This window comes from Salmo trutta, chromosome 22 (genome assembly GCF_901001165.1).
Source record: "Salmo trutta chromosome 22, fSalTru1.1, whole genome shotgun sequence".
Lineage (NCBI taxonomy): Eukaryota > Metazoa > Chordata > Actinopteri > Salmoniformes > Salmonidae > Salmo > Salmo trutta.
The window spans coordinates 5,303,426-5,325,613 of record NC_042978.1 but is presented as its reverse complement, the minus strand read 5'-3'; the positions used below and the strand labels follow the sequence as shown (position 1 = coordinate 5,325,613).

Genomic DNA, 22,188 nt, shown 5'->3' with positions numbered 1-22,188 from the left:
GCCGGAAGCTGGGTCCGCGGTTTGTGGGGCCATTTAAAGTCCTGAGGAGATTGAACGAGGTTTGTTATAGGTTGCAACTTCCCCCTGATTATCATATTAACCCCTCGTTCCATGTGTCTCTCCTCAGGCTGGTGGTAACTGGTCCGCTCCAGCAGTCGGAGGTACGGGAGGTTCCTCCGCCCCCTCTGGACATCGAAGGGGGCCCCGGCATATAACGTACGAGCCATTATGGACTCCAGGCGTCGGGCGAGGGGCCTTCAGTACCTCGTGGAGTGGAAGGGGTATGGCCCGGAGGAGCGAAGCTGGGTACCGGCGGAAGACATCCTGGATCCGTCGTTAATCCAGGATTTATCGCTTCCGTCCGGATCGCCCTGCTCCCCGTCCTCCGGGTCGTCCCCGAGGCCGGTGTCGGCGCGCTGCTGGAGCCGCGCGTCAGGGGGGGGGGGGGGTACTGTCACGACTCCCGCCGAAGTCGACCCCTCTCCTTGTTCGGGCGGCGTTCGGCGGTCGACGTCACCGGCTTACTAGTTGCCACCGATCGATGTTTCACTGTTTGTTTGGTTTTGTCTTTATTGTGTACACCTGTTTTGAGTTTCCCTAATTATGTTCATTATTTAAACCTCTGCATTTCCTGTTTGTCTTGTCGGTGATTGTTTGTTTGTTTTGTGTAGTTGGAGGTGTTTCTCCTAACTATGTATTTTTCTGAGAAGATGTATTTATAATTTTTAGTAAACACGTTTTGTTTACCTTCATCCCTGTGTCCTGCGCCTGACTCCTCCACTTCTCTAAGAAAATCCATTACAGCTGTCATCAAGGCAAAAGGTGGCTACTTTGAAGAATCTCAAATATAAAATATATTTTGATTAGTTGAACACTTTTTTTGGTTACTACATGATTCCATATGTGTTTTTTCATAGTTTTGGTGTCTTCACTATTATTCTACAATGTAGAAAATAGTAAAAATAAAGAAAAACCCTGGAATGAGTAGGTGTGTCCAAACTTTTGACTGGTACTGTATATTTGATGAAACATTGAATTTGGTCTTACTGCTATTAGCCCATAGAAGCGCCTTGAATTACAAAATCCTGATCTTTTTTAATATCTTTGTCACTAAACCACTTCTGTTGGAAGCCCCAGCTTCAGATACAATCATTAGGAAAAGGCATTTTAAGTGTATGAAAGGATGAAACAATGTCTGTGCCACCAGTAAGTACAGATAGTAGTACAATTCTTGCCATACAGTCCCCACAGCCGGTCAATTTTCTCAAGGCTTCTGGAAAGAAATGCTGTCCGCATGCTCAATCGGTGTTGCTCATTCACTTTCAGCCGGTTCTCCCTATTAAACAACGAGTCAGAGACCGAGCCTTCTCAGGCCTCTCCTCCACCCGTTATGGGGTCCGAGCCACCGAAGCCTCTATCTATAAGCTCTGACAACTTGAAAACCCTAGTCATTGCTGACTCCATTACCCGCAATATTAGACTTAAAAATAAACATCCAGGGATCATACAGTGTTTACCAGGGGGCAGGGCAACCGACGTAAAGGCTAACCTGAAGAGGGTACTGGATAAGGCTAAAACTGGTGAGCGTAGAGAGTATAGGGATATTGTTACCCACGTCGGCACCAACGATGTTAGGATGAAACAGTCAGATGTCACCAAGCGTAACATAGCTTCAGCATCTAAATTAGCTAAAAAGATGTGTCAGCATCGAGTAATTGTCTCTGGCCACCTCCCAGTTAGGAGGAGTGATGAGCTCTATAGCAGAGTCTCACAACTCAATCGCTGGAAACTGTTTTCTGTCCCTCCCAAAAGATAGAATTTGTCAATTATTGGCTCCCCCACAAACAGGACCGAGCCTGGCCTGCTGAGTGTGTGACGGACTCAATCCTAGCTAGAGGGGTGCTCTCATCTTATCTATCAACATAAACAGTGCTCTAACTCCTATAGCTCCACAATGAGATAGGGTGCAGGCCAGGCAGCAGGCTGTTAGCCAGCTTGCCAGCTTAGTGGAGTGTGCCACTAGCACAGTCAGTGTAGTAAGCTCAGCTTTCCCCGTTGAGACCGTGTCTGTACCTCGATCTAGGTTGGGCAAAACTAAACATGGTGGTGTTCGCTTTAGCAATCTCACTGGAATAAAGATCTCACCCATTCCTGCCATATCTCAAAATAGGGCTACTTAATGTTAGATCCCTCACTTCCAAGGCAGCAGTAAATGAATGGAGGGAGAGAGTAAAGAGATCATGAGCAGATGGGCTCCTGCATTTTTTCAGCATGATTTTACAAAAATATAGATTTAGAGATAGATTAACTTGGATTTTTCCGCAACGTCATATACAGGATACTACCCTCCACAACATAACCATCACTCCAAATCAAAACTCCAAACCTGAAACCTGATTTTGGACAAAATTACCTGGAAGGATTCCTACGTTCAAAGGTTCTTATTTCCAAGGACTTTACAGCTAATGATCTGGCAAACCGACGACCAGCATACGAAGCACAACAGAAACCTGAAAACACCATCCAACCTGGAACTGAGTGAGTAATGTTTAGTCTGAAGCTACTTTTAAAGCCAAGAAGAAAAATACATCACAATGATGTATATTTTACTTTATAAGGACTGAATGCTAAGTTAAGTCGACCAAGCTTGCTAGGACAGAACAGATCCGGTTGCAACTTCAATTAGCACTGAGGTGTGAAGTGAGGTGTCAAAGCCCTTGAGCCCAACAATGGCCGGTATGTGTTTTCTGTAATGACCTTAGTGATAACTGTTTTACAGCCTGTGTTCGTAGTGGCTGCTCAGTGAAACGACCTGTCCTGATTTGTCAAAACTTTAATGAGCAAGCCTTCCTTCATGACATGGCCTCTGTAAATTGGTATATAATCAGCATGATCCCCTCTGTTGAAGATGCTTCAACCTTATTTTTTATATTTTCAGTGGTATTTTTAACATGCGCCCCCATAAATAAAATGAGAATTAAAAAACAGGTTCGGCCCCTGATTCAACTGTGATCTGGCAGAGTTACTTGACCTCAAGAATTACATTTGGCGAAGGGCTCAATAATCAACTGACTGGCTTTCCTGATGTCTATATTATTCTCTCTGGTATGCAATCTGGTTTCTGCTCAGGTTATGGATGTGTCACTGCAACCTTTAAGGTCCTAAATTATTATCCACCATTGCCCTTGATTCTAAGCAATGTTGTGCTGGTATTTTTATTGACTTGGACAAAGATTTTGATACAGTAGAACATTCCATTCTTGTGGGTGGCTAAGGAGTATTGGTGTCTGAGGGGTATTTGGCCTGGTTTGATAACTACCTCAAAGAGTTCTGTGTATAAAGTCAGAACATCTGCTGTCTCAGCCATTGCCTGTCACCAAGGGAGTACCGCAAGGCTCGATCCTAAGCCCCACCCTCTTCTCAATTTACATCAACAACATAGCTCAGGCAGTAGGAAGCTTTCTCATCCATTTATATGCAGATGATAGTCTTATACTCAGCTGGCCCCTCCTCATATTTTGTGTTAAACGCTCTACAACAAAGCTTTTTAAGTGTCCAACAAGCTTTCTCTGCCGTTAACCTTGTTCTGGACACCACCAAAGAATGCCCCTCTCCCCACCAGTGTGACTACAACCTCTGAGGGTTTAGAGGTTGAGGTAGTCACCTCATACAAGTACTTGGGAGTGTGGTTAGACGGTACACTGTCCTTCTCTCAGCACATATCAAATCTGCAGACTAAGGTTAAATCTAACTTGGTTTGCTCTATCGTAATCGCTCCTCTTTCACCCCAGCTGCCAAACTAACCCTGATTCAGATGATCATCCTACCCATGCTAGATTCCAGAGACGTAATTTATAGATCAGCAGGTAAGGGTGCTCTCGAGTGGCTAGATGTTCTTTACCATTCGGCCATCATATTTGCCACCAATTCTCCTTATAGGACACATCACTGCACTCTATACTCCTCTGTAAACTGGTCATCTCTGTACACCTGTCGCAAGACCCACTGGTTGATGCTTATTTATAAAACCCTCTTAGGCCTCACTCCCCCCTATCTGAGATACCTACTGCAGCCCTCATCCTCCACATACAACACCTGTTCTGCCAGTCACATTCTGTCTGTCTTTATGTAGTGTTGTCTCTCTTGTCGTGATGTGTGTTTTGTCCTATATTTTTAATCCCGCCCCCTGTCCCCTCAGGAGGCCTTTTGGTAGGCCGTCATTGTAAAATAAGAATTTGTTCTTAACTGACTTGTCTTTTTAAATAAAATAAAAAAATGAACTAATCACTGATCATAATCTTAATGTGATTGGCCTGACTGAAACATGGTTCAAGCCTGATTAATTTACTGTGTTAAATGAGGCCTTTCCTCCTGGTTACACTAGGGACCATATTGCCGCTCATTCCACAAAGGCGAAGGTGTTACTAACATTTACAGTACGACAGCGAATTCCAATTTACAAAAAACATATATGACTGCGTTTTTCTCTTTTGAGCTTCTAGTCATGAAATCTATGCAGCCTACTCAATCACTTTTTATAGCTACTGTTTACAGGCCTCCTGGGCCGTATACAGTGTTCTTCACTGAGTTCCCTGAATTGTTTTCAGACCTTGTAGTCATGGCAGATAATATATATTTTTTAAATGATCGTTTAACCACCTAACTGAGGATATAAATGTAACCTTGCGTAATACCCTAGATGCAGTTGCACCCCTAAAAACAAAAAACATTTGTCACATTAGCTCCCTGGTAAACAGATAATACCTGAGCCCTGAAGCAAGCTTCCAGAAAATTGAAATGGAAATGGCACTGCACCAAACTGGAAGTCTTCCGACTAGCTTGGAAAGTCCGTACCATGCAATATCGAAGAGCTCTCATCGCCTCTTCACTGTTGACGTTGAGACTGGTGTTTTGCTGGTACTATTTAATGAAGCTGCCGGTTGAGGACTTTCCTTCATTTCGCAGAACAAGAATAGACTGACAAGTTTCAGAATAAAGTTATTTGTTTCTGGCCATTTTGAGCATGTAATCGAACCCACAAATGCTGATGCTCCAGATACTCAACTAGTCTAAAGAAGGACAGTTTTATTGCTTCTTTAATCAGGACAACAGTTTTCAGCTGTGCTAATATAATTGCAAATGGGTTGTCTAATGATCAATTAGCCTTTTAAAATGGTAAACTTGGATTAGCTAACACAACGTGCCATTGGAACACAGGAGTAATGGTTGCTGATAATGGGCCTCTGTACGCCTATGTAGATATTCCATAAAAAATCTGCCTTTTCCAGCTACAATGGTCATTTAAAACAGCAACAATGTCTACACTGTATTTCTGATCAATTTGATGTCATTTCAATGGACGAAAAATGAGCTTTTCTTTCAAAAACAAGGACATTTATAAGTGAGCCCAAACTTTTGAATGGTAAGTGTACATGTTCGTGAGAGTCTCACCTTTCCATTGATGGGTCATATTAGTACATTGACTGTTTGGACGCTACAGATGTTTACGTGAGAATACCGATTTTCGGGATGTCACCCAAAAAGTTGCTGACAGTGAAACTCAAGAAGCCCATCTGTACTTTCTTCGGCAAAAACTTCCGAAACACCGCTTTCTTACTGAACATAATTTTGGCCTCAACCACTGTACCCCCTTCTACATTTTATTGTATGTAATCTAACTCTTCAGATATTTTCATATCTTATTGATTAGTCATTCTCATTAATGTATTTTTATTACCTCCTCAGTTCTCATTACTGAACTTCGCAAACCCTTGGATAACCCTTGGATATCTGCACAAAACCTAGCCTAAATCATGAATCAGCGATATACAAATTGGCTTAATTATTTATTTACTAACTAACTAAATAATCACACCGAATTACATAACTAACCGACAGTAGATATTTGAGTTACTACATGATACAAAGAAAAAGTCCCTAGCGGACGAAGCCGATATGGCGGCTTGGTAAACAAAGGAAAGGGGGGGAGACTGAGAAAGAGCAGGAAAGACAAAATGGATTCACTACACGCAGTTGATAGGTATATTCATTGAAATGCTAATCCTTTGCACATGAACGGCCGCTCATTCGAGAATAATTATAATGTATATATTTACGCCCATATGTTGTTGTCTTCTCTGTTGGAATCCAGTCCGTCTGCTGGAGAGTAAATCGACAGAAAGTCTCTGGTTGTGTTGATAATGGATACCTCAGGCGTACCCATGGTTTTCACATAGAATAGATGTTTCGGCGGTTGGCGGTATTCTCATACTTGACTTACGTAATTTCCAGCTGCAGACTAGTAATTATACGTTTCTTATTCTGTCATGATCGTTAGTCTCAGAGTTTAACCATTTCTAGCCGTGTAGCCAAAACTACAGCTGTATGGTCTCCGTGGCCTGTAGAATTGTAGCCATTCCAACGTGGGGACTCTGTCCTGGCGTTCTCAGACTTCATGTATTACACCCTGACTACACGCGCGAGCGTTGCAAAATAAATGTAGAAATCTATATTATTCAATTATTGAACCCACAGTGCTCATGCGCGTCAACGAGCGTCTGCATTGCCAAGGGCTAAAATAGAAGTCAGTTCTATTTGTGACGCAGATCATGCTGCAAGTTCTGCCTCTCCCATCTCCTCATTGGTTATACCCACGTGGGTGATTGAAAGACGAACTGTGTTGTCGGTCATCGTGGTAATACCATGAAAGTTTAGATGCCAATCACCATATAAGTTCAAAGAAGAAAAAGCCTGGAAGGAGGAGAGGTGAATAGAAACAATTCGGTTGACTGTTTATGTGTGGATTAATTGGCAGAGTAGAGGACCTTGTTAATTTCAATAAAAATAACAACTCAATGTTTATATCCCAGGACAAATTAGCTAGCAACAGCAAGCTAGCTAAATAGGACAAATTAGCTAGCAAGTGCAAACTAGCTAGCTAAATTGCCATAAATGTTTAATGCTTTTCGACCTGTCCCCAAATTAATATAATTGGTTCAGAGTTTGTTTTGATATTTTAGCCTGCGTGTCGTGATCATGTTTGGTGTGGGGGAACAAAATACATTTGGCACGATAGCGGATGATCGCCGCACGCGCGCAGCCAGTTTGGGTTCCGTGTTAATGTAAATTTAGTAGGAAGTGGGTTTTATACTCTGTGGAAGAAGGGGTGGTTCCATGACGCCGAATTAATGTCTATGCTCACGTGGGCATGACCACTGATTTGGTTAACTTTATATAAAAACCCATATTTTCTCATTTAGAAGGTTAACATCACATTACATCTTTTCACAAATAGTTTCATGTTTAATCACATACGTTTCACAATATTTAGATGTAAACCTAACAGCTGGGAAATGTACACTTTAAGATACAGTTATGTGTGTTTCCCGTCCTTTATTAGATCACCAAATGAAACACACTAGACATGACTGTCCCTTAAGTGTCCACGGACCATTCCCACATTCTCAAAAATAGAAGCATTGTTTAATTGTTAAAACGTTTGATTTCCAAGGGTCTCTCTGTGTTCCACAGTTTACATTCCAATCTCGAATACTACAGAGCATAGGGGCAGCGTATTTTATGACCGAGCATAAAACAGTCGACTTCCCGCTCTACCCCTCTATGAGAGAGAGCACAATGTACAGTCGTGGCCAAAAGTTTTGAGAATGACACAAATACAGTGAGGGAAAAAAGTATTTGATCCCCTGCTGATTTTGCACGTTTGCCCACTGACAAAGAAATGATCAGTCTATAATTTTAATGGTAGGTTTATTTGAACAGTGAGAGACAGAATAAAAACAAAAAATACAGAAAAACGCATGTCAAAAATGTTATAAATTGATTTGCATTTTAATGAGGGAAATAAGTATTTGACCCCCTCTCAATCAGAAAGATTTCTGGCTCCCAGGTGTCTTTTATACAGGTAACGAGCTGAGATTAGGAGCACACTCCCTTGGTTGAGAAGCAACTTCACACATGAATGGTCTCAGGATGCTTTACTGTTGGCATGACACAGGACTGATGGTAGCGCTCACCTTGTCTTCTCCGGACAAGCTTTTTTCCGGATGCCCCAAACAATCGGAAAGGGGATTCATCAAAGAAAATGACTTTACCCCAGTCCTCAGCAGTCCAATCCCTGTACCTTTTGCAGAATATCAGTCTGTCCCTGATGTTTTTCCTGGAGAGAAGTGGCTTCTTTGCTGCCCTTCTTGACACCAGGCCATCCTCCAAAAGTCTTCGCCTCACTGTGCGTGCAGATGCCCTCACACCTGCCTGCTGCCCTTCCTGGGCAAGCTGTGTACTGGTGGTGCCCCGATCCCGCAGCTGAATCAACTTTAGGAGACGGTCCTGGCACTTGCTGGACTTTCTTGGGCGCCCTGAAGCCTTCTTCACAACAATTGAACCGCTCTCCTTGAAGTTCTTGATGATCCGATAAATGGTTGATTTAGGTGCAATCTTACTGGCAGCAATATCCTTGCCTGTGATGCCCTTTTTGTGCAAAGCAATGATGACGGCACGTGTTTCCTTGCAGGTAACCATGGATGACAGAGGAAGAACAATGATTCCAAGCACCCCCCTCCTTTTGAAGCTTCCAGTCTGTTATTCGAACTCAATCAGCATGACAGAGTGATCTCCAGCCTTGTCCACTCACACCTGTGTTAATGAGAGAATCACTGACATGATGTCAGCTGGTCCTTTTGTGGCAGGGCTGAAATGCAGTGGAAATGTTTTTGGGGGATTCAGTTCATTTGCATGGCAAAGAGGGACTTTGCAATTCATCTGATCACTCTTCATAACATTCTGGGGTATATGCAAATTGCCATCATACAAACTGAGGCAGCAGACTTTGTGAAAATTAATATTTGTGTCACACAATGATAATGTAACTGTTCACATCCCTGACATTGCTCTCCCAGACATTGTGTGTGCACTGTGCATGTTTCAGCCATTGGAGTCAGTGGAGTAGTAGACAATACCGGGCCACTGTGGAAGTCCATTGATTGCCAAAATTCACCAATTGCATAGGAAAGACGTAATCATAAAGGCCTGAAAAATATATCATTTTCTGATAATAAGTGAATAGCCTATGGCCACGATTCCGACCCGAGGTAAGCGCGAGTAAATGGACCATAGTTACATTTTTATGCACTTTTCTCCTTATGCGCATTCTGACCTTGGACTTAAGCATGAACATAGCATTCTATTCACCCGCTATTTGTTTGGGATGTAAATCTAAAAAAATGAAGGTGTGGCAGAGGTATGTCTAGAGATAAGATGTATTCTGACCTTGACTTAATTCCCTCATAATTCCACCACCTTTACGAGTGAGGAAACCATGAATGATAAGATGGCGCCGATGAACATGGCTGACGTTTCACATTCATTATTTTTCCTTTAACGAATCCGACAAGAAGGATATCCTGCTTTCACTGGAACTGACCCAGATCCATGCTTTTTGCGTGAAAAGACGCAGGAAAAGCGTCCGCAGGTCGGGCAGCCTTATGAGAATCCTTAGGCAAGCAAGTAAACTCCCACAGCAATCCGTTCTTCTTGCTAACGTGCAATCATTGGAAAATAAAATGTATGACCTATGATTAAGATTATCCTACCAACGGGACATTAAAAACTGTAACATCTTATGTTTCACCGAGACATGGCTGAACGACAATACGGACAATATAGAGCTAGCGGGATTTTCCATGCACCGGCAGAACAGAGACGCTACCTCTGGTAAGATGAGGGTGGGGGTATGTGTCTATTTGTCAGTAACAGCTGGTGCGTGATGTCTAACATTAAAGAAGTCTCGAGGTATTGCTCGCCTGTGGTAGAGTACCTTATGATAAGTTGTAGACCACACTATCTAGAGAGTTCTCATCTATATTATTCGTAGCTGTCTATTTACCATCACAGAACGAAGCTGGCACTAAGACCGCTCTCAACCAACTCTATAAGGCCATAAGCAAAGAAGAAAATGCTCACCAGAAGTGGCACTCCTAGTGGCCGGGGACTTTAATGCAGGCAAACAATCAATTTTACCAAATGTTTACCAGCATGTCACATGTGCAACCAGAGAAAAATTAATTCTAGACAACCTTTACTCCACACACAGTGATGCATACAAGTCTAGGACCAAAAGGCACCTCAACAGCTTCTACCCCCAAGCCATAAAACTGCTGAAAAATTCATTAAATTGCCACCGGGCAATTTACATTGACCCCCCCCCCAATATAGAGCTAGCGGGATTTTCCATGCACCGGCAGAACAGAGACGCTACCTCTGGTAAGATGAGGGGTGGGGGTATGTGTCTATTTGTCAGTAACAGCTGGTGCGTGATGTCTAACATTAAAGAAGTCTCGAGGTATTGCTCGCCTGTGGTAGAGTACCTTATGATAAGTTGTAGACCACACTATCTAGAGAGTTCTCATCTATATTATTCGTAGCTGTCTATTTACCACCACAGAACGAAGCTGGCACTAAGACCGCTCTCAACCAACTCTATAAGGCTATAAGCAAAGAAGAAAATGCTCACCAGAAGTGGCACTCCTAGTGGCCGGGGACTTTAATGCAGGCAATCAGTTTTACCAAATGTTTACCAGCATGTCACATGTGCAACCAGAGAAAAAATAATTCTAGACAACCTTTACTACACACAGTGATGCATACAAGTCTAGGACCAAAAGGCACCTCAACAGCTTCTACCCCCAAGCCATAAAACTGCTGAAAAATCCCCCCCCCCCCTTTGATACACTGCTGCTACTCGCTGTGCGTTGGAAAGATGTGCGTAAGAAAGGCCTAATTTCCTAAATCAGAATCAACCCCAAAGGTATAGACAGTGCACAGATCATTTCTAAAGGCCCTAGGTAAAAGAAGGGTTGATATTAGTTATTGCAGTATATCGCCATAGCAAGCAAAATATAATTATTTCTGACCTTTTTTCACAAATCATAATCATATAATGAATACAATCCTCATCAATACTGAGGTAGCAGGAGATAATCACTGACCGTGGTTTCTGTCGACTGATTATCTAGGGAAACAATTGATATGACAATTGAGACACACAACACACTTGAGGCCATGCTTCATTTTATTCAATGCAAAAGAGAAACAAAACAAACCTACAATGTTCAGCAATATGTTGAATGACACCACACGGTCTGATAAACAAAATGGAAGCAATGCTTCATCAGGAGGATGGACAGACTAATTTACGGCAACACTGTACAATGTCCACTCATTTATAAATAAATAGCCATTAATCTTGGCCTTAAACGGCCTAATAAGACGACTGTAACAGTAGTCCCATAGCAATATCATTTTCTACAAAATTCCAGAGACACATAAATTCTCTTTTGGTAATTCTATAAATATACCCCAATGAAAACCAAACACCAATGTTTTAACCGTATAGGGTGTGGGGAGTACTGTATGTTTGTGATATCGTCATCCCTTAATCCCCAACCTACACAAGTTGTTGCTCGACGAGGCTACTTTTAATAGACAAAAGGAAAGTGTTGACGCTGGTGGGAGACAGTAAGAAGCCTCTACCCGTATTGGAGTGACAAACTTTGCCACATTCTGCCTTCAGTCAGCTATTAGAGGGGGGGGGGGGGAAATCTTTGCCTTACAGAACATCAGTCTGGTCTCCATGTGTGCAGTAGATGTGGGGTCTCTAAAAATGTACTCATACCAAAGTACTTTATCTTACCAAATGAGTGTGGCATCTACCACAACATGTGATACATAATTGTCTTGAAATACTTAAATGCAAATTAAATACATCTGTATTTTTCTATAACTGAATAATAAAAGAATACACAAGCTGTGTGTTAATCTCACTGTCAAGCAGTATCCTATAAACAAACTTATGACAAGGAATTTGACATTGAGAATTTAAAAAATGATACAATTCTGAAAACATTTTAGACTGAACTAAAACAGAATCAACAATAATTACTGTTTATGGTATAATAAATATAATGGTACCTAACTAGGGCTGTAGTCCATTTTCATAGTCCAAAATCTAAATCACAATCCTTAATAACATTAAATTGTTCTATATCATGGGTTTATATCCATAGTTAAACTTAGCATTTTCAAATGGCCTAAATCATTACAGACAGACGTAACAGACATTTTACCAAATCTGGTCCATTTTGTGACAATTGAAAGGAGGTAATGTAAACGCATGTTTATTTTTAGTTCACAAACCTGCTGTGAACACACAGCATTAAGAAAGTACAGTGTGGTTTAAGATGCTTTCTTTAAAACACATTTTCCAAAAGGCGGGATAAGCTGGGAAAAAAAACACTTGGCCTAGTCGTGCAATGTATTGGGTGGCTAACACTAGCTGTATGCTTGTTGGTATTCTGCTCTTATTTTTTGGCCCTCAATGTTGTGTATAGCTTATGCAGACTTATCAGCTTGCATTTGAACCTAAAACATGGAAAAAGCATTGTCACCTCAGCATACAGCATACAAAAGTCTCTGAGCTGATTGCACTGACATACAAAAACAAAACAAGCGTAAGGCCACACATGTTAACAGGTAAGCAAAATTCTGTCTATACAGATGAGTAACATTCAGTGCTTCAGTGTGCCAAATAAAACATATGGCATTCATGTCTTTTCTTTTTTGTCTCTCTTTTGGCATATACAAAACCACATACACACACTTGCTGTAATAAAATGACTAAAATCAGACAATCTCTTGTACTAAACACATCAGTGATATCCATTTACAACTCTTAACTAAATAGTGTTTTACATTCCAGTTGTGCATATCTTTAACTGAGTCCCCATGTCCAGTTTGGAATTTTAAAGGAAAATTAACAGGAATGAAAAGATAACAAAACAACAAAAACAGAAGTATGCATTCATCTAACTGGAATTGCAGGTGCTGAATCCTCATGGATATGTACAGTGAAGTGCAAATTGAATGTGGACTGTTCCATTTGAAGGGAAATGGTGGGGGTGGCTGGGAGTGTACGGCAAGTTCTATTAGGGCTTGGCAGGTACCACTTTCTTCGGGGTGGCTGGTTTCTTGGTTTGCCACAGGTGGCCGTGGATCGTGATGGCGTCCACGCTCGCAGACATGGTCTTGGCGGGGATCTGGCTGAACTGCTTCCTGTCTGAATTGTACTTGTAGAGACCCTCGATCATCTTGCGGGTGATGCGATTGGGCCCAATACCGGTCAGCTTGGTGGCCTCGTCCGTCTCAGGGCAGTACGTGTACAGAGAACGGAATTGGCAACCCCCATCCCGGAACAACACCAGGAAGTTGTTGGCCTCGGATTTCTCCATTTCCTGCAAAAAGGGAGCAAAGAAATTATCATTGTCCTCATACAGCATAGTAGAAGACAACAGACATGTCTAGCGGTTAAGAGGGTTGTTCTAGTAAACGAAAGGTCGCTGGTTGAAATCCCCAAGCCAATTAGGTGAAAAATCTTGTCCATGTGCAGTTGAGCAAAGCACTAAACCCTAATTGCTCCTGTAAGTTGCTCTGGATAAGAGCATCTGCTAAATTGTAAAAAATGTAATGATAATAGCATGGTGACCAGCTCTTGCATAAAAATTAGATCCACTATGAACATATTCCTAGTATTGTGGCAGTGCTGGCAACACTAGCTGCAGTAACCCATGGGGAGGGAGGTCACACTCGGACATTCAGAGAGGAGGCATATTATTGTGGCCCTGGTGGCACAAAATAATCAAAGGTCAACTGCACAGAGATGCTTGGGAAAATGGTCACCAGCGTGTGTGTGTTTCAGGGGAAGGGGGTGTATCTGATCTCCATCACCTAGGACTTGACAATGGTTAATCAAATCTCCCCATTTTTGCTACATTTTGCATGCATTCTCAAACAGCTGCAACTGTATAGTATTCGTAAATCAAGTCCTTTCTTGAGTAAGGCTCTGGGATGGAACAACTGTTGTTTGTGGGGGAAAGGGGTTGTGTGTGTGTGTGTGTGTGTGTGTGTGTGTGTGTGTGTGTGTGTGTGTGTGTGTGTGTGTGTGTGTGTGTGTGTGTGTGTGTGTGTGTGTGTGTGTGTGTGTGTGTGTGTGTGTGTGTGTGTGCAGTATGTATCCCACAACTGTTGCTAGGGTGTAAAGATGTTTGGGACAATATAGGATGAATCACAATAATTGTTTGCTAAAATAACATTTGATTCCCAAAAATGAAATTTTTGTAATGGCCATCCTGGTTACAGGTAACAATCCTTTGCATGAACTGCCTATATTATTTGTTAATTATTAATTCATTATGGAAATTAAGATAAGTAGGATTTTTAATATACAGTACCGGTCAAAAGTTTGGACACACCTACTCATTCCAGGGTTTTTCTTTATTTTTTTACTATTTTCTACATTGTAGAATAATAGTGAAGACATCAAAACTATGAAATAACACATATGGAATCATGTAGTAACCAAAAAAGTGTTAAACAAATCAAAATATATTTTATATTTGAGATTCTTCAAAGTAGACACCCTTTGCCTTGATGACAGCTTTGCAAACTCTTGGCATTCTCTCAACCAGCTTCATGAGGTAGTCACCTGGAATGCATTTCAATTAACAGGTGTGCCTTGTTAAAAGTTAATTTGTGGCAAGAACAGCTCAAATAAGCAAAGAGAAATGACAGTCCATCATTACTTTAAGACATGAAGGTCAGTCAATCCAGAACATTTCAAGAACTTTGAAAGATTCTTCAAGCGCAGTTGCAAAAACCATCAAGCACTATGATGAAACTGGCTCTCATGAGGACCGCCACAGGAAAGGAAGACCCAGAGTTACCTCTGCTGTAAAGGATACGCTCATTAGAGTTACCAACCTCAAAAATTGCAGCCAAAATAAATGCTTCACAGAGTTCAAGTATCAGACACATCTCAAAATCAACTGTTCAGAGGAGACTGCGTCAATCAGGCCTTCATGGTCGAATTTCTGCAAAGAAACCACTACTAAAGGACACCAATAAAAGGAAGTGACTTGCATGCGCCAAGAAACACGAGCAATGGACAATAGACCGGTGGAAATCTGTCCAAATATGAGATTTTTGGTTCTAACTGCCGTGTCTTAGTGAGACGCAGAGTAGGTGAACTGATTATCTCCGCGTGTGTGGTTCCCACCGTGAAGCATGGAGGAGGTGTGATGGTGTGGGGGTGCTTTGCTGGTGACACTGAACGGGATTTATTTAGAATTCAAGGCACACTTAACTAGCATGGCTACCACAGCATTTTGCAGCAGAACGCCATCCCATCTGGTTTGCGCTTAGTGGGATTATCATTTGTTTTTCAACAGGACAATGACCCAACACACCTCCAGGCTGTGTAAGGGCTATTTGACCAAGAAGGAGAGTGATGGAGTGCTGCATCAAATGACCTGGCCTCCACAATCACCCGACCTCAACCCAAATGGGATGAGTTGGACCACAGAGTGAAGGAAAATCCAACAAGTGCTCAGCATATGTGGGAACTCCTTGCAGACTGTTGGAAATGCATTCCAGGTGAAACTGGTTGAGAGAATACCAAGAGTGTGCAAAGCTCTCATCAAGGAAAGGTGTGGCTACTTTGAAGAATCTATATATAAAATATATTTTGATTTGTTTAACACTTTTATGGTTTTATGATACCATATGTGTTATAAAATAGTTTTGATGTCCACTATTATTCTATAATGTAGAAAATAGTAAAAATAAAGAAAACCCCTTGAATGAGTAGGTGTGTCCAAACCTTTGACTGGTACTCAGTGGTGTAAAGTGATTTTTTGGGGTATCTGTACTTTACTTTACTATTTATATTTTACTTTTACTCCACTACATTCCTAAAGAAAATAATGTCGTTTTTACTCCATACATTTCACCTGACACCCAAAAGTACTCGTTACATTTTGAATGCTTAACAGGACTGGAAATTGATCCAATTCATGCACTTATCAAGAGAACATCCCTGGTCATCCCTACTGCCCATGACTATCCATAAAATAAAAAAATCAAGAAAATGGTGCCGTCTGGTTTGCCTAATATAAGGATTTTTAAATGATTTATACTTTTACTTTTGATACTTAAGTATATTTTTAAATGTACATTTACTTTTGATCCTTAAGTATATTTAAAATGAAATCCTTTTAGACTTTTACTCAAGTAGTATTTTACTGGGTGACTTTCACTTTTACTTGAGTGATTTTCTATTAAGGTATCTTTACTTTTACTCAAGTATGGCAATTGGGTACTTTTTCCACCACTGCTGGTACTGTATATAAATATATTTACAAAAAAATATATGGGGGATTGGAAATGATGCAGACAATTACATTAATGGAAGCTACAATCTATCAGCTATATTAAAGCTGATCTACACCCTAAAAAATAAAACGTAAACACATTCCTAGTAAACATCACCATAATCAAATGAATATAATGTTAAGAAATTATTCATCTGAGATGTTATTTCATTGTATTGAAGAGCTACCAACACCGTAGAAATAGAATGACTAGATTGTAGAGAACACATTACCTCTAGAATCTTGTTCTTCTGGCCTTCGTTGACCTTGCCTGCCATGCAGCAGTGGGCCAGTGCGTTCTGGATGATATGCTTGTTCGACTTGGCACTTGGCTCCTTGTACAATTTGGGTCCTGTGCACACAAGGGGAAGATTATCAGTCGTCATAGCAACCATTCTATCTGGGGCCTCTGACTTGTCCCAGCAGTTTGTCAATAAATAATTTACAGGCGTTATCTTAACATTACTCATCATGGAATCTTAAGACCAAGGGCCCTCTACGCTATCATCATCTCGCTCCTCTGTTTTGTTTGTCTCAAGTCAAAAACATAATAATTAATGCTGACCAAATCATGGCATTAGATTCAACATGTTACCCAACCAATGTGCAGTGACAAAAACATCAACTGAAGCTGTTAGTGGTATTTCCAACTTTGAAAAGGTCTCTTTGTAAAATGCAGCCCCCTGGTGGAAACTAGGCAAATTGCAACAGCCTGAACTAAAACAACTCTTCCCCCACCATAAAGCAGCAATATGTACCATTTTTGGGAGACCGACCAAATTCATATAGAAATGTGAGTTATAGATCTGCCAGTCTCATTGAAAGCAAGTCTAAGAAGCGGTAGATCTGTTCAATGTGCGGTAGTTCTATGATTTCCGTTCTTACTTTCAGTTTTGTACACCAGCTTCAAACAGCTGAAAATACAACATTTTTGGTTTGGTCTACAAACTATATTTGCTTGTTTTGTCACAAACTGAAATTAGAGGAACTATTAGAATTTTAGCAACCAGGAAATGGCAGACCAATTTCTGCATAATGCTTTTTTAAGTTTAGCATTACATCGTTTTACTTTTGGTTTAGCACACCAGTTTCAAACAGCTGACAATACAATATGTTTGCTTATTGAAAATATATTTCACATCGGTTTAGATGGTACAATGATTCTCTACACTGCCTGTTTTTCCAAACATAAACTGAAATTAGGCGAACATTATAGAATTTTAGCAACCAGGTAATGGCAGGGCAATTTCAGGGGGTCTATACTTGCGAACATCAGAAAAGGTTTAAGTTTAAAATGCGCTTCAGCCGATTTAAAATCGTCGACGTAATTGCATGTGATAAAACACTACGTGTTAGCTTTTCCCATTAGATAACCTGGCACATTTATCCCTATGCTAACCTGACCAGCTGGCCGTTACTTGTTCATAAAATCAAAGACGGTCAAAGATCATACCTCCAAGAAATGCGAACCATTACAAATACTGTAACGGGAGATCTTAGGGGTATGATCTTTGACATTATTCACAATTCATTCAGGATTATCCGTAATCATGGTAGCATCCACATTAATGTAGAAGTGTTTAGAAACATATTCTAATCTTACTTACAATAAAGGTGACTCTAAAATGACACAATACATGATTTACCATACTGAATAGCATACTAATGGGCACAAAATAATCTGTAACACAACCAAAACTAATTGCAAATGCATCCAACAAGTTTGGAGAGTCAAAAGCTCGATGTAGTCATTGTGTGATAGGAATATGGGACAAAATACTAAACTTTTGACTAACTTATTTATAAGAATCTTTAGGGGTGTCAATCATTTTGACGCTTTCCTTTTACTATTCATTCTCTTTCAAAAGAGATATTGAATTGTGTTTGGTTGTCAATGCAACCAAGAGCATTATGCACCCATTATTTTAGAGGCAACATGAAGTACGTGTGGATGGATGGGGGGTGGTCCGGAGGTGGGCTGATGTTGGAGAATTTAGAAGTTTTCAAAAACCTGAAACAACTTTTCCTTGCAATCTAGAGCCATAATATTATGCTTAAAAAAAATCACAAATCTGAGGGGGAACATGCCCTTTCACCCCCTTACGGGCATGATGCCTCTGAACGTAACCAAATATCAACAAAGAATTGGACTAAATGTAGACAAACTGGAATTAAAGCCAGAGTAAGTCTGTGGCACAGATGGAACTATGCAAGCAGAAGATACATCTCCTTCAAATGTTGCTATTTGGTTGCGGTGACAACAAAACACATTTCAATATCACTAGATTAATGAATAGGACCTAAATCAGATATCTTAAAAGCATGAAGTACACTCAGTTAGCAAAGCCAATCATGAAGAATTATAATACAGCTAATACAAATGATCCAATAATGTGCCACTGGTGTGTGTAATGAGTTGATCACCCACCGGTGTACTCTGTGTTAGATTTAACAGACGAGGTGGTGGAACCGTTCTCCCAATCGTCCTCCCCATTCCGGCTCCCAGATCGACAAGGGGACAGAAAACCATCTGCAGAATCAGGCCTGACACACACACACACACACACACACACACACACACACACACACACACACACACACACACACACACACACACACACACACACACACACACACACACACACACACACACACACAGACAGAGAGAGACACACAGAGACACCAACACAAGCACTTAGGTCACCTCTCTCCGCAGCTTTGTTACCAGATATAGAATGATGTAAGGACTTCTCGCTTGCCATGGAAAAACTAAACAAGCTATTTGTGTGCACAGTACAAACAGTGTATACCCAAGTAATTTGAACATCGCTAACAGGGATTGGCTTTGGCTACTACGGTTCTTTGCTTATCAAAACCTTAAGTTCAAGCTCTCTAAAGGGCTTTTCAATCAACTGAACCAAACCAAGCTGTACTGAGCTGGCCTGATTACCCATCCGCCATAGTTGCTGCAACCATACTGAAAAGGACAATGTGTAAACAAAATGTCTGAGCCAGCACAGTTTGGTTCGGGTCGGAACAATAGCGTGAAAAGGCTATATCTTTACTCTCATACAAGCATGGGCAGCAGTGAAGCAATGTGATGCAATCAAGTGTTCTTGAGGGAGATACTACAAGCGCCTATATCACGAAGCATCTTATCTAGATACACTTAGCATAGGGAAGAGGTTAAGAAGCAGTAGGAATATAGGCAGTGACAATGTGACATAGGGAAAACAGAACAATGCTGTTTATTGTTCTGTGTAGTGCATTGCGGAAAAATGCATTTACGCAGGGGTTGATGGTGAGATCTCTGTCACATTGAAGGATGTTGGTGGGACCATGAAGCATCACATGGGTCGTGTTCATTAGACACCAAATGGACAAAAATGGACTAAAACAGGAGGGACTACCTGGACTTGTCCAATAAGAAACACATATTTTAGTTTTCTGTTACAAAAGGTTTTCCTTTGCGTGTCCTAATGAACAGGACCCTTGACTTGGTATTGGCCCAGTGTCTTAAGACTTCCCACAAGGACTCACATTCTTATGCTACAGAAGCTGGCACAGTGAGGTGGATTCAGGGTTAAACTACTACACAGGAACTAACCTTCTCCTTCTCAGTTTAGGAGAGCTCAGAAAGAAGCACAGGCTGCCAGAATGTAAGCTAGCACTTCTGACAGTTCCAAAACATTAGTGGTCAAAGAGAGTAGGTAGGAAAAAAGAGTGTAGAGAATACAGAAACGTTAGGTTAAAAGCCGTTGGCTAGAGAGAGGGTTAAAAAGCAGGTCAGAAGTGATACTCAAGTTCAATGAAACAGAGTATGAATAAACATTTTGGGACATTTTTCTAACTTTAACTTAGGTATAATTTTCACTTGTCCAATTGACATCAACGCATGACTAAGTGAAAATGAAACTTAAGTCAAAGTTAGGATTCACCCCTTAAAGTAGAATAAATGCTAAGAGGAAATTCAACTAGGCATATGCAGAAATGTGTTTCATATACTGTTTATAGAAAGGAATCTCACCTTGGTGTTCTCTTCTCAGAGTGCACACTGTCGCTGTCTCCCAGGTTGAGCGAGGCCAGAGACAAGCTGGAGACTGAAAAAACACGAGGTCGTGAACCTGGATGTGAAACATGTTTTGCACAAGATGGGACAACACCGTTACACCACGATCACAACACAGTCCGTCCACAGTATTTTGTGCCCACCTTGTCACAGCTATCTGCAGCATCATTTGATGGTTGCAAACACACACACACATCTCTGTATGGCTCCTTAAATTTGGCAGGATTTTGATTTTGAGTTCACTTTCGTAGTCAAAGAATGACGATGGATGCCATGGAAATCATACAGAGTCCCACATAGCATAATGAGATGTCCTTGCAGATTATCAGAGATTGATTCAAGCTACACATTAGATTACAAGATCAAATTGGTTGAATTGGTTTGGCAAAGCAGTTAAGAAATCAAGCAGGGTTAACTATTGAATTGAAATTTAGTTGCTTTCATAATGAAGCAATTTCTTAATAGTACTAGTTGGCATGCAAATCTCAACCAGAACTAGTACACTCTCTAGTCTACCATAAGAACCCATGCTGAGCTGCAGAGAAACCGTGTTTAATCGCAGATGGCACAAAGCTAGCTGTGGCGCCAGATGGGCGGCACTTGGGCAGACACGCCACACCACACGACACCGACGGTGACCCCTAAGAGAGGCTGTCTCCGTGGTTACCTGCCGCCCTGGCCGGGGTTCTGGGGGAGTCCATGCTGTCCCGGTGGATGGACTTGGGCCGGGCTCTCCTCTGTTTGGAGCCGGCCAGCCGCGGCTTCATCACTGTGTCCATGTCCTCCATGAGCTTGAGCTGCTTCCTCCTCATGTACTCCTGCTTGATGAACTCCCGGCGGGCTTTCTCCTCCTCCTTCCTCAAGTTCTCCTCCTCTGCTTTCACTCTGAAAGGACACATAGTAGATGGTGACCAAGAATCAAGAACATGTACAACTATGACCGGGACACAAGCATACATAGACAATGGTATGCAATTGATCAAAGTATTTGAATATTGATTGATGCACATTACCAGACAATCAGTAGTAATGTACTTTGATCAATTGCATTAGCATTTCATGCTTCTACACCTGCATTGCTTGCTGTTTGGGGTTTTAGGCTGGGTTTCTGTACAGCACTTTGTGACATCAGCTGATGTAAGAAGGGCTTTATAAATACATTTGATTGATTGATTGATGTACTTTGACAAATACAATTTGATTGACTAACGTCAAACAACATGATACTATGTGTGAGGGGAGTGTCTGTGCTCAAGTGGGAGTGTCTGTATGTGGGTGTGAGTATGTGCATGCTTGTGCATGATTGTAGTGGAAGGGAATACAGACCGTGCCTCCTCCTTCTTCTGCTCTAGCTCTGCCTCCTGCTGCAGCTTCTTCTGCTGCGTCTCCTTCTCCCTCCTCAACCTCTTCTCCACGAGAGCAGCCCTCTTCTGAGCCATGTTGTTCTCCCCCTTACCGTCGTCCTGGGGACAGGTACACATAAACAGTCAGTGATTCATTTCATAACCAGTGATGTACAGTTACAGGAACCCTCAGGACTTCCCTGGTTAATGTGAGATGCTATTTCTTCTGGTACATTTAAAGGGGCAGCTGCACAGACCAAGATTATACCTACCACTCAGGAGTTGAAAGCAGTTTTAGTGTAGACTTTTCGCTGAACATGCTAGCACTTTCAATGGAGACTATTAATTGAACATGCTTTTTAGTCTAAGAGTAGGCCACCCTAGGCAGCGGCCCCTTGCTGGGTGTATTTCCTAAGTAATTACAACTAAACTGGGAGTGATGCTCTCTCTAATAGCAATACCCCTCTACTGATGACTATTTCTTACTATGGCACACAAG

The 22,188-nt window shown here is 41.4% G+C and overlaps 1 protein-coding gene across 9 annotated transcripts in view; it reads right to left on the bottom strand.

Moving 5' to 3' along the window:
- Window positions 1–11,068: 11,068 nt before the first annotated feature.
- Window positions 11,069–22,188, bottom strand: part of camsap2a (calmodulin regulated spectrin-associated protein family, member 2a) — a 90,367-nt gene continuing 79,247 nt past the window's right edge. For 4 of the 9 annotated variants that reach the window (XM_029706310.1, XM_029706312.1, XM_029706317.1 and 1 more), the window contains 7 exons: window positions 21,673–21,809; window positions 21,014–21,231; window positions 20,305–20,401; window positions 19,885–19,950; window positions 18,706–18,821; window positions 16,511–16,629; window positions 11,069–13,304 (listed from right to left, as the gene is read on the bottom strand). In XM_029706310.1, coding sequence (XP_029562170.1) covers window positions 12,999–13,304; window positions 16,511–16,629; window positions 18,706–18,821; window positions 19,885–19,950; window positions 20,305–20,401; window positions 21,014–21,231; window positions 21,673–21,809 — 1,059 coding nt within the window. In that variant the 3' untranslated portion in view covers window positions 11,069–12,998. The remainder of the gene's footprint in view (window positions 13,305–16,510; window positions 16,630–18,705; window positions 18,822–19,884; window positions 19,951–20,304; window positions 20,402–21,013; window positions 21,232–21,672; window positions 21,810–22,188) is intronic. The other 5 variants (XM_029706313.1, XM_029706318.1, XM_029706314.1 and 2 more) reach the window with 3 other exon arrangements.